At 38.4% G+C, this 12,644-nt stretch overlaps 1 protein-coding gene across 1 annotated transcript in view; it reads right to left on the bottom strand.

The window, feature by feature from the left end:
- The window catches only part of TG (thyroglobulin), an 82,718-nt gene that overhangs the window by 37,434 nt on the left and 32,640 nt on the right, over positions 1-12,644 (bottom strand). The window contains exons 26-35 of the mRNA XM_053467920.1: positions 10,847-11,014; positions 10,322-10,441; positions 9,696-9,776; positions 8,902-9,039; positions 7,324-7,500; positions 7,037-7,148; positions 6,025-6,104; positions 5,084-5,227; positions 4,744-4,809; positions 333-467 (exon numbers count right to left, since the gene is read on the bottom strand). Of these exons, the coding sequence (XP_053323895.1) occupies positions 333-467; positions 4,744-4,809; positions 5,084-5,227; positions 6,025-6,104; positions 7,037-7,148; positions 7,324-7,500; positions 8,902-9,039; positions 9,696-9,776; positions 10,322-10,441; positions 10,847-11,014 (1,221 nt within the window). The remainder of the gene's footprint in view (positions 1-332; positions 468-4,743; positions 4,810-5,083; positions 5,228-6,024; positions 6,105-7,036; positions 7,149-7,323; positions 7,501-8,901; positions 9,040-9,695; positions 9,777-10,321; positions 10,442-10,846; positions 11,015-12,644) is intronic.

The following is a 12,644-nucleotide window of genomic DNA, read 5'->3' as shown; positions in this document are numbered from 1 at the left end:
GATGACATTTAAGTGTAGGGGGGACGAATGGCCTTTGTGTTGAGGTCAGCCTTGGTGATGCATCAAGTTGTGGTAGGGAGTGCAAGACTTGTTAAGTCTAATATAATAATAATAATTACTAATAATTATAATTAATAAGTATAATAATTATATGAAAAAATCACCGAAACATATACATATATACATATATAATATACATATATATAATATATATATACTGTATATATATATATATATATATATATATGTAGATAGATAGATAGTATATTACATAGTATATACAGCATATTGACTGTTAAACTGTTAAAATTCAGAATTAGCTTAAACAATACCTGATAAACAGTAATTTTGAGCTATTTCTATGGTTTTAGGAGAGTCTCCGCTGATCTGGACCGAATCATAGTCTGTCAGCGATGAATCGATGCTCACAGACGACGCATCTAAGAGCTGCCAATCATCCAGTAACCCTGGGAAACGAGGGAAATAAAACATGATGTTAGATTTACCAAGAGTAACTGGCGTTGCCAAATTTGCCATGTTTTAGCATAACTGAATCCATTTATGACAATGACCTATAGCTTGAACTTTGTTCTTTTCATAAAAATTTATCGTTTTGGAGACGTTAAGTTTAAAGGCATTTATCTAAACAGTGTCTTAAAGATCTTAAAGATGAATTCCTCTCCTACCACCAAAAATTCGTTATCAGTGGAATAAAAACTGCCAACATGCAAATAGGTGGAATTAGCAAAAAGTATTCAGTGGATGGGATGAAATCCATCCAAAAAGATATATATATATAATGAATTTTAATTATTAATAATAATTACTAATAAATGTCTATTAATATCTGTTATATGTATAAAAAAGAGATTAAACTAATGTATATTATAATGATAATACAATCAATTTTATAAAGTGCTATTGGTCAATTCTGATTAATTATACAATTGTAAATAAAGAGAATATTAAAAACATTATTCCTAGTTGAATGTCCAATCGTCAATTTTTTTTTTCTGTCATGTGACACAAAAGCAGGCATTGATAGGTTGTTGCCATTGACACTGAAAAACGGCTTATGGCTAAATAACATATGGGGGCAACGAGATGCTGTCCCAGCTCTAGTTCCAGGTAAAGAAGCTCAAATTATACACGGTATTTGGGGGAATGAAAAAGAATATTGAATTAATTATCACACATTTTAGTTTTGAGAGTTGCATTAAATCAAACAAATTGACTGGTGTGGTGTTTATTGGCATAAAAAATGCTGTCCATAGAAAAAAAGGACATCAGGGACTTCTTTAAATTATTATTCTCATTACTCCTTATGAAACTACCAGGATATACCAGTGTGGGGAGGAATAACACAAAATAGATCAAGCTGGAATCTACCAAAAATGTGAAGCTGTGGGTAGGCGATAGATCTGCTTCTAGTAATAAATTTAAGCCTTAGAAGGTCTGGATTTTTTTAATTTAATTTTTAATAGTTAAATGTACGGTTCATTATATTTAAGGAATGCACCCCTCTTATATAACATGGAAATGTTCCCCTTTATTTCCAGGATTTCCATTATTCCACGTTAGGCTATTTTGTTGGTTTAAGGGATCTCAATATGCCCGGCTTGGAGGAGAGAGGAGATGCGATAGAAACATTTAAATACTTAAAGGGATTTAACAAAGTACAGGAGGCCATAATCTAAAACTAGAGGTTCAGAGGCTTATAAGTAATAAGCCTCTCAGTTTTACTTTACTGGGGGTGTGGTAGATAAGTGGAACTGCCTCCCAGCAGAAGTGGTAGACAATAATACAGTGAGGGAATATAAGCATGCACAGGATAGAAATATGGCTCCCGAATCTAAGACGAGACCAAAGACTGATTGTTACACATGTTTTGCCACCAACTGCCATTGACCTTAAGTGTAAAATAGTCCCAAATGCTCATCAAATATCCCCAAAACAAGTACATAGGTGGGGGGGGGACCCAAGTAACAGGGTGTTTTTGCAGGTCTCACAGCTGTGTGCGACACACCACCTACACTTTTGTGTAACATTCCTAGACATATAATTTTTGCTGTGTAATTACACAAAGTTTGGCAGAATGTCTACTCTAAAATTATAGATGCCGGGAAGATCTGACGCTTCTTTGCCTAATATATATATAGTCCATCCATATTTAGATTTTATCATCGTCGGGGACTGGGGGTTGTTTAGTTTTTTAATATATATTTTTCTTTGTCTCGATCAAAGTGCGTTGTATTTCTTGTAAAACCAGGATCTTACTATTTAACCAAATAATATAATATAATATATATATAAAAATATATATACATATAATATTTTACTATTTTGGATTTAACTTTTGAGGATACTGACGATTCGTGAAATTGACGTGTTCTAAATATCTCCCCCCAACCCCCTTACAAGGGCAGGAAGAATCGATTATTTTCCTCCAAGGAGGGGCTGTAACTTATAAATATATAATTATATAATAATATATATATATTATAATATATAAATATGGGGAGAAATAATTGTATACCTTTACATAAGGTTATGTTTGGGTTTAATGTATAACACAATTGTATTTATTAAATGTTGTGCAGCACTTTCTGCCACTGATTGGCTGCTCCAATCAGCCAATCAGTAGCAAGATTTGTCAGACCATGGAGAAAGAGGCAGCTGCAGTACAAAAGCTGTAGCTTCTCGTTTATATCCGTGCTTTGTTTTTTATTTGAAAAATACTTTTATATGCGTTCTTCTTTAAGAAGGTGTCAGGGGCCGTTAAACCGTCCCTTTAACCATAGATCGTGCCTAGAATTTCAGGATCAGAAACCGCTGGCCGAGCCTCCAATATCTCCCCCGCGTCTCAAACCCAGCTTTTGGCTCACTAAACATCTCCGAATATGAAAAAGTAATAATTATTACCGCAGTCGAAAATCCATGGACTAAACAGATGTTTTCCGACAGATTCTAATGAAAAGGTCTGTTAAATGGTTTCCGGTATTGGTTTTTTGACTTTTTGTGCGACTTTGGTTGTGTTGAAGTCAATTTCACAGCCTCGTAAATTAAAATCTAAAATATCTTACTTTATAAAAGTACAAGAGGGTTGGAGGCTGGAACGTAAGTAAGTCCTACTTTACTGAGAGGGTGGTAGATAAGGGGAACAGACTCCCAGCAGACGTGGTATGGCTCGTACTGAAAGACCAGCCAGTCACATGTATGTTAGAAACACGTCTTCTAATGTGATTGGCTGTCGTCTTTCTCTTTCATTTCTCTTTAAAAAACGTCGAAAAAGAAAAATCAACTGTCCCTTTGAAAGAAATTCTGAAGAATTTTATTTAAAAAAAATGATAAAAACTAAAATATTCCCCCTGTCTCCTACCTTCAAAAAAGACCCAGGAGCCCTGTGGAGATGATTTTTAACGTAATCCATGTAAATATTTTACACAGACATTTTTTTTAAAAAAAAAATAAGAAAAAAAGTTGTTTGTTGTGAAATTATTGCCTTTTAAGATTTTTTCTAGAAAGACGTCTCTATCGAGGCATTTGTTTGGTTGATTACTTTTCTTTTTTCTTTCAGAGGTGCCGTCGCCGTCGCATAAAGTATGTCTAGCTATTTCTGAATCGAGTGCCTTTTAACTTGAAAGAGTAAAGGGGTCTTTAGAACTTAAAGTCCGCAATTAACATTCTAAAAGTCAAATTTTGAACACTTAAAAATAACAGAATGCTTTTTTATCTCTCCCTACGTGTTTTCCTCTCACTATCCTTTCTTCTCTCTCTTCCTTACCCCCCTCTTTCTATGTCTCGCCACCCTCTTTCTCTCTGTAGCGTTCTTTTTCATCTTTCCTTTCTCCCTTTTTGTGTTGTCCCTCTCTTTTTTTCTTTGTTTCTTTTACTCGCTCTCTCTCTTTCTTTTTCATCTTTCCTTTCTACCCTTTTGTTTTGTCACACTCTTTCTTTCTTTCTTTCTTTTACTTGCTCTCTCTCTTTCTTTTTCATCTTTCCTTTCTCCTCTTTTGTTTTGTCCCACTCTATGTGATTTTTTAGGCAAGCATCCCAGGAAATATAGTTTTCAGGGGTATTCTTAATTTAATGTATTTTTACATGTATTTGTCTGTAACAGCATATATCTTCATATCTTCACTCCTTCCATTTTTTACCACCACAGATGAGCTGGCAGAGCAGGTGAGACGAGGCCTAGATCAAGATGTTTAATAAAACCATTCCCACTAGCATGCCGACCTGCTCTAGGAGCTCCATGCATCAGAAGGTTTTTAAATCTCACCATGAGACTGAAAATCAGCCCAGACTAATTTTGGTTGAAAACGATGTACCTGCTTCAGCCAATCACAGAACTACATATTATCATTTATACAAAGCATCTCTTTTCCGTATCTTCTCAGAACCACGGAGGAGAAGGCCTGTCTTTTTATACCAAGAGGTAACATCCATAAAGCATGACCATATATCAAAGTTAAACAAATAATGTGACCCACACACATCTGTTTCCTTTGGTACCAAAGATTTTGCTCAACGAAGCCTATGTTCCTTCAGGGTCCACTAGCTTTACGGGACACCACCTCAAGGAAAAGTGGGTACATGAGCATCTAACATCCAGGATCTAGTCCGTGTCCTGCCATTATTTTAATTTTCTTAAGGATACGGAGAACAATAGACATATGTAGCCTTTTTGGCTAAAAGGGACCTGTTTCTGTATATATACATGATCATTATCATATTATTTACCTTCTTTCTCCTTGATAGAAACATCTGTAGCTGGACAGAGAGCAGAAGTAAAGGATTGACGGTCTTCTAAAAGGTCAAAAAAATAAAAGAAAAATAAGTTTATTGCCATGGGATTATTTTTGGAGAGAGATGCGTAAAAGAGTGACAGAAGGGTCAAGATTTATAGATAAGGTTCTGAGTATGTGGATAAAATAATCATTACAAAAAAAAAAGGACCAGCGTGGTACTAAATTATTACATTTAAAACAAAAAGCAACTGCTACCCTAAAACGTCCATTATTAGCGCACAAAAGGAGGAGTTTATATTTTTATGATTTTATTTGGACCTCTAGGTGCTCACCTGGCTTCTGGAACCACCCAAAGGGATGACTCTCCATGCCTTCATTGAGAGTACTGCAGTCGGTAACACGCCAGGAGCTACTGTCTGTACCACTGCAGGACTGGATCCCCAGACTTCCAAGGGTTAAACACAGCAATTCTGATCCTGCAGAAAGAAAACAGACCTGGCAATAATACAAATTGTGGGGGAAAACTCATTCAGCCCTTGCTTCAATCGTCTTGCTCAGCAGTTGTAAGTCTACAGCCACCAGTTAGGTGTAGAGGTTACATCATATGGAGGGAAACATTCTCCTGACCATTGCCATGATCTCAATTAATGCAACCTGACATGTACATTATGGCCATCATTTCACAGGTGATAAAAGCCCGTAACCCATGTAGTTAGTTTGTTCCATTCTAATCCCTAATATTTTTTTTCCTTTTTAACACAGCCTCCTGCATGCTTATGAAAGGACTTCTTCTACTTCTGTAGATATCATCATTCTTCTGAAAGCCTAGTCTGGGCTTGAAGGCTTAAAGACTGTACTTGGTAACTCCTCGGGTTTGCCCTCGAGATACAGGGTATCACAGCTTAAATCCGTTGCTCTGGGGCAGCCTTCTAAATCTGGGTGTTGCAGAGTGTGGTTGACTAAGCCCACCCCCAACCTTGATCCGCCTACAACCCACCCCTCTTCCCTTAGCCCACCCCTGTTCCCTCCCACGAAGAGCAGAATGTGCGGAACATGCCTGGAAAGTTCCCTGGTATGTTCAAGAACAATGCAAATACTAAATAAGCACAAGAGGGCACAAGGCAGAGCTCAGCAGAGGACAATAGTGCTAGAGGACCTTAGTAGGTCAAAGGCCTTCAATAAGAATATACTGAAAAGTAAAAGCACAAAACAGTCACCATGATCAGAGCAGAGTTTTGGTAAAAATGTATAAGCCAAGACAATGACGAACTACCTGTCAGTCTGGATTGCTGCAAATATCCGAACCCTTTACAGCAGGGGTCTGCATCACATTGGAGCTCACACTCGAAAAATCTAGGCGCACAAACAGAAAATATTAAATTCGCCAAATATTAAGCATTCTCCTGCAACCCAAAGACAGACCATGGTGACCTGGAGACTCTGGGCAGAACTCGGAGAGCTACTATACTACCACTGCAAAAGTTTGGGGTCACTGAGCTGTTTTAATAGAAAACAAGGACATTTCTGGCTGTAACATACCGTAATTACAAAAGGGTTTTCTAACCATCAATTAGCCTTTTAAGCTTAAAGTTGCATCAGCGAGCAATACATGCCATTGGAACACAGGAGTGATGGGAGTGATAAAGGGCCATTGGAACACAGGAGTGATGGGAGTGATAAAGGGCCATTGGAACACAGGAGTGATGGGAGTGGTAAAGGGCCATTGGAACACAGGAGTGATGGGAGTGATAAAGGGCCATTGGAACACAGGAGTGATGGGAGTGATAAAGGTTCTCTGTACGCCAATGAAGAGATTCTATTACAAATCAGCTGTTTCCAGCTACATTTACAGCATTAACCCCGTCTGCGCTGGATTTCTGATCCATTTCATGTTATTTTAATGGACAAAATCTGCTTTTCAGAAACAAGGAAATTTCTAAGTGACCCCAAACTTTTTAACAGTAGTGTAGGTATGCATATGATCTAAGCACATGACATTACATTTAAGGGGACTGGCAGCTTCTGCTCACTTTTACACACTACATGAAGCCGCCAAAAACCTGCATTTTAGGGTAACACTGCATAATGTATATATTCCAATATTTTATTCTGATCAACTCCCTATGTTCTTAGACAAAAAAAAACTTTTTTAAGTAAACAAACTATATAAACATAGGGAAGCCAGAACTGCAGAGCATCATAGGGATAACTTTCAACCATTAAATATTTAAGGACTATCAATTTTACCCATAACTATGCATTTCTTATAATTGCTACTTTCTTACCCGTTTGATACACTTTTCCCAGTCATGCTAATCTTGTTCCTCACAGATATTTCAGTTAGTTTGCGGTACGGTAAATTCGTGTAAAAGTGTTTCACCTTGTTACCCAGAATCTCTGCAGAAAGAAACCAACATATATATTAATAGAAATATATATATATATATTAATACAAATATATTAATATGAATATATATTAATATATATATATATATATATATATATATATATAAAATGAATCAATTGCAGCCCGTTGTGTGTGTAACAGGTTAACGCATTGATGAACACAAACCTTTTCTGCTATGTAAGAGCTGGGGATTGCTGTTTAAGGCGATATCGCATCGGTCGGGCACCGGGTCATTTGTATTCCTGCATTTCCGTGTTTCTGGGTAAATGATGCATGTGAAATATTCTTTTGTGGAGTCTTGTAAATCTGCCAGACGACACCAAGACTCTTCTTCCTTGCATCCTAAAATAAAGACACACGATCAGGATCCCTTTTTTCTAGTTTTATTAATGAGAAAAACATTCTGAAGGTTCATAAAGTTCTAAACTTGGAGTTTTTCTTGCTGCGGATAATCGACCTGTTTATTAGATCCATTATTATTATTATAATTGTTATTGTTAATAATTAATAAACTTAACAAAACTGCTTTTTGTTTTCAATTGTTATAATTCCCTTAGAAATATTTTATTATTATAATTATTATTATTTATTATTATAATAATATTATTTATTTATTATTAATTTATTATTATTTTTTTATCTTAAAGATTTCCTTCTTAATTCCTGTGTTGGGAGTGCAAGTTCTGTTTCTTTAGACCTCTGCGTCATGCCGAGCGTCACTGGGCAGTGAAGAAGCGGTATAGAGTAGTTTGCTGCTTTTTTAAAGAAAAAAATTATTTTTAAAGAAAAAATACACATGAGTGGAATGGTAAAACAGTATTTTATCTAATGAACAGGAATACATGTATTGTTACATTTTTGGTATCTATTATGCAGTTAGTGAGCATATGTTATATACAGACAGAAAACCAATAGCCATTTTAAGGTCCCCCCCTTAATTTGTAATGCACCTTACTTATAGATATAAATATGCTCTTTTTTTCTTTATAGATATGCCACTCTGTCCCCCAGATATGCTTTATCCCCCTAGAAATGCCACTTTGCCCCCTAGAAATGCCAATCTGCCCCCCTGAAATGCCACTCTGCTCCCTAGAAGTGTCCCCCCCCCCGCAGACTTACCAATGCACCCTCAGGCTCCCTAGTGTCTAGCTGGGCCGGCCGGTGGACGTCTGCCCAATGCGCGGGGCTTCTATGGTCGAGCACCGGAATGTTATGTCACGCCGGTGCTCCACCATAGAAGCCCCGGCGGAAGTTCCGGCAGAGGAGGTTGTCTACGAGCATCGCGCAGACGTCCACGGCTGCCGGAGAGGAGGATCCAGGTCCCCTGCAGAGCTGCAGGTGATCTGGATCCTAGCACTGCTGCTTGCAGGGCTAAATGAAAAAGAAAAAACTTGTCCCGGGCGTCGGGCGTTATGAATTGCGCATCCCTGCGCTAAACCCCAATTATAGGGAAAAAAGTGCAGCCTATATTCAGGCAAATATGGTATCTCCTTTGCCGAGTGTGATGCGCCATGTGTTCCCCTGCATAATGAATGATTGCCCTGCACCCTACCCTGTACAGCTTCTTCACTGCCCGAATATTGCCATCTATGTAAAAGAATGGGGGGAGCAAGAGAATATTCTTGGCTAGGGTGCTACTTGGGCTAAGACTGGCCAGCCGACCGCCTTGTTGATGGACATCGGGTGAGAAATCTGGTGTAGGGAGGGTTGGTCTGTAATATTGGAAGGATTGACATATCTTACGTGTAAGACACCACTGGGTAGCTTGTTTAGAGGAGTAACGTTGTTTGGAAATCCAGTATTGCTGCTTTGCTAGTGAAGCCTCCTTGTCGACTGTCACCGTATCACTTTCCACAGGAACGAAAAGCTCCATAACAGAATCTGTGGGTATTAGAAAAAAGAACTCCACAATGAGCCCATTTATAAACAGGTTAACCTTTTCCCCAAGAGGAAATTGCACCGTAAATACTAGTTCAATTACAATCACATTCTCCCTCTTTGGAACATGGTTTCTATGTGTGTACTCGAGCTCCGCACCCCTCCAACGTTTCAGGTGTCTCCCATGTGTTGCTTGCTGCAGAACATCATGAGGCCGCCACGTAGGAACTACGATGGAGGTCTGTGTTGTAACAGCACAGGCCTCCTTTGATTTTACAGACAGGAGAGATAAAAAGACTTGCCCAGTCGGACCATGGTCCCTACTGTCCTCTAAAGTGGGACAATTGGGGCAGCTACCTGGGACAGCGCCCAAAAATGGGACTTCTGGGAAGTATGGAGCTCTTTCATGTATAAAATCCACATGGATTTGATAAAGGAAATCTAAGCAGCATTTTGGAATATTTGAATAATGGAAGACTCAGCATAAATATTCTAGTTCCCATGGTGATTGCTCCACACATTGCCCAGAACCGTTCTTCATAATGATTTGACCACCATCTTATCGCAAACAACAGTGACGCAGATTGAAGTAAAATTGCACACTTGTACAAGACTTATAAGAAGACACAATTTCCATGAACATATACACATTGCTTCACCTGACACAATAGGAGAAGCCTGTACTAGTCCGTCAATGGGACGGCATCCAGAGTCACCGGCCAACGTCTTCTTATCAGGATCTGCAAGATAACAATTCTAGTTTACTTCTGACTAACTTATCATCGTCAAAACTCAATTTTATTCACATTAAAGTTTTTCTTCCTTTTAAATATGAACTATAAGGGTAATTATTTTCCCCTAAACAATCAATATATAAAGTATAAAGGTGAATAGTACAACAGAGAGAGAAATTACAGTTGTGTGATGAGATGGTGAAAATGCCAGAATGGTTTTGGCTCTTTGAGTACGAAATGAGAGGGTGGTAGGTGAGTGGAATGGCTTTCCAGCAGAAGTGGAGGGTACGGCTGATAATATCGTGGTGACATTACTGGTGTCTCAGAGCAATGATGATGATGTAGGGCTCTGAAGCTAATGTTCTACAACGCTTGGACAGGCTGGGTAATTCTTTAGAAACTAAAGGAGAGGAGGGAATTACAGTTCTTCAGTCTTTAAATCCCATAAACAGGAGCACAAGTGACACTTTGCCTGCTGTAAAAATAGAATCAATGAATCAAGACTCCAGTATGTATTAAAAAATGGCCCATAAAAGAAAAAGACTCCATACCTCTGAGCAGGAAAACCCTCTGGAAAGTGATGAAGACGCGCTGGATTTCTTCTTTCACTTCAGTGGTTAATTCCGTGCTATATTCCACTTTACCAAGGCTCTTGGACAACAGCGAGTAACCTTCAATATAATATGTGATAATATTATGCTTTATGTCTTTATATCATAGCTATCACAGCGGACAAAATAGGTTCTACCCTAGAAAAAAATAGGGTTTCTGCCCATAGTTGCCAGTTACGTATCCTGGTGTTTACGTCACACGATATGATGTAGGCATTACAACGTATGCGATTTTGCATGGCATTCCATAATGTCAGCAAGAAAACATTTCCGCACTACTTTATGGGTGGTGGTGTTCTGTAGTAGTTAATACATGGAATCGTGTAACCCAATCCTACTTCTAACAATGTGCAGAGCGGTCCCAGGGTGTCCAGAATACAACAGGACACAAATCAAGAAGAAGTTTACATTTCTACAGTCCACGCGACAGCCTTTGAGTCTCCTCCTCAGCAGACGGGTACTCACTGCCTGTGAATTCTTGTCCTCCCAGGTAGAATGAAAAGGTCTTCTTCTCCTTGTTGGATCTAACACCTTTGCACACTCCATCACCTCCCAGCGTTGAGGTTTCACTCCAGTCATTCACATGACACAAAAGAACGTCTGGAGAGCTCAGCAAGCCGCAAAGAATTGTACCTAAAGTACAAGTAGACAATAAGGAGGAAGATATTGCAGCTCGGAAAGTTCATTATTACATACGTCAGGGTGAAGTAGACCGAGCTACCCATCACAACTTATATTATGTTGATTTATAGACCCGGTCTATTATTGAGGATCTGTCATTAGGACACAGGAGTGATGGGAGTGATAAAGGGCCACTGGAACACAGGAGTGATGGGAGTGATAAAGGGCCTCTCTACACCTATGTAGATTTCCCATTAAAAATCAGACATTTCCAGCTACAATAGTCATTTGCAGCATTAACCCGTCTGCTCTGGATTTCTGATCCATTTCATGTTATTTTAATGAACAAAATATGTTTTTCTTTCAAAAACAAGGGAATTTCTAAGAGACCCCAAACTTTCGGTCTTCTTTTTATCATTTATCTAATTTATCTATATAGCGATACACTAATATAAGAACATACTAACTGCAGACACAATACCAGCTACAATGAGCCGCACAATAAAAAAAACTAAAGAATAAAATATTGCAAACGGAATGTTCAAAGATCAATACGCTTCTTACAATCTGGTAACGTTCCATGAGGACTGCAGATGCTACACATTCTTTATATAAAGCTGGCTTGTTTTTAATGAATTCATTGTGATTAATACGACGGCTAAATATATTTATTTTATCTGGAAAAAAAACCAAGATCAGTTTATTAGGATCATTAAAGCTATCTGCAGAATGTAAAGCAGCATCTGCCCTCCGCATGGGATTCCCCGAGACTCGGGACGTGTCTGAAGATTTCTACGGAGAAAAATATTTGGAAGCCTTTGTAGTGCAGGCAATCTAACCTTCTGTTTCCATTGCATCACTTGAAATGGAATCTAATATTATTTTAATTTTTTTTTTACAACATCATACTAATGTCAGATTAACTATAATAGCCCTCGACACCAACTGGATATAGACAGTATGCCTACACCTCTACGTTCTTTACTGCAACATTTTTTGGTGCTCATTTTTGGACAGGAGATATGTACCTCGAACCTCGAGGCGTGGTAGAGGGTAATACAGCGAGGGGATTTAAACATGCATGGGGTAGACATACAGCTCCTGAATCTAAGACGAGACCAGCGACTGATTAAGGTCTGAGTCTTTACAGCAGGAGAAACGGGCAGACTAGATGGTTCTTATCTGCTGTCAACTCCTATGTTTCTAGAACTCTTCCATCTTCTCATGCAACTGGTACAATAGTCCCTATTTTCTAAACTAACACTTGGAGGTTGGGATGTATGAGTCTCTCCCTACTGAGCTCCCTATTAAGGTTTAATTGGATTTAAAGCCTGTCCTCTTCGTGTCTTAGATGTCCCCTTGTCAGTGGAAGCCCAGCTCCTTAATGTATCACAGTTTGGATTTCTCGAGGTCCATAGGGTTCCTTGATGTGCCAGGTCGGTATGTGTGCTTTGGTATTAAAGACTAATGTGTAATTCCATTATATATGTGCAGGTTTTGGTCTGAGCACCGGTAATTTATTCTCCTTTGCTTGTTAAATATATGGCTGAATTTTACGCCAAGTAAATTAGGATTGAGATCCACACAAAGGAACAACAAACAGGTCTTGTCACTAGACCTTCAACTCAGAATCCGAGTTGTA

This window comes from Spea bombifrons, chromosome 5 (genome assembly GCF_027358695.1).
Source record: "Spea bombifrons isolate aSpeBom1 chromosome 5, aSpeBom1.2.pri, whole genome shotgun sequence".
Classification (NCBI taxonomy): Eukaryota; Metazoa; Chordata; class Amphibia; order Anura; family Pelobatidae; genus Spea; species Spea bombifrons.
Note: the sequence above shows the minus strand (reverse complement) of the source record. Positions and strands in the feature narration are given on the sequence as shown.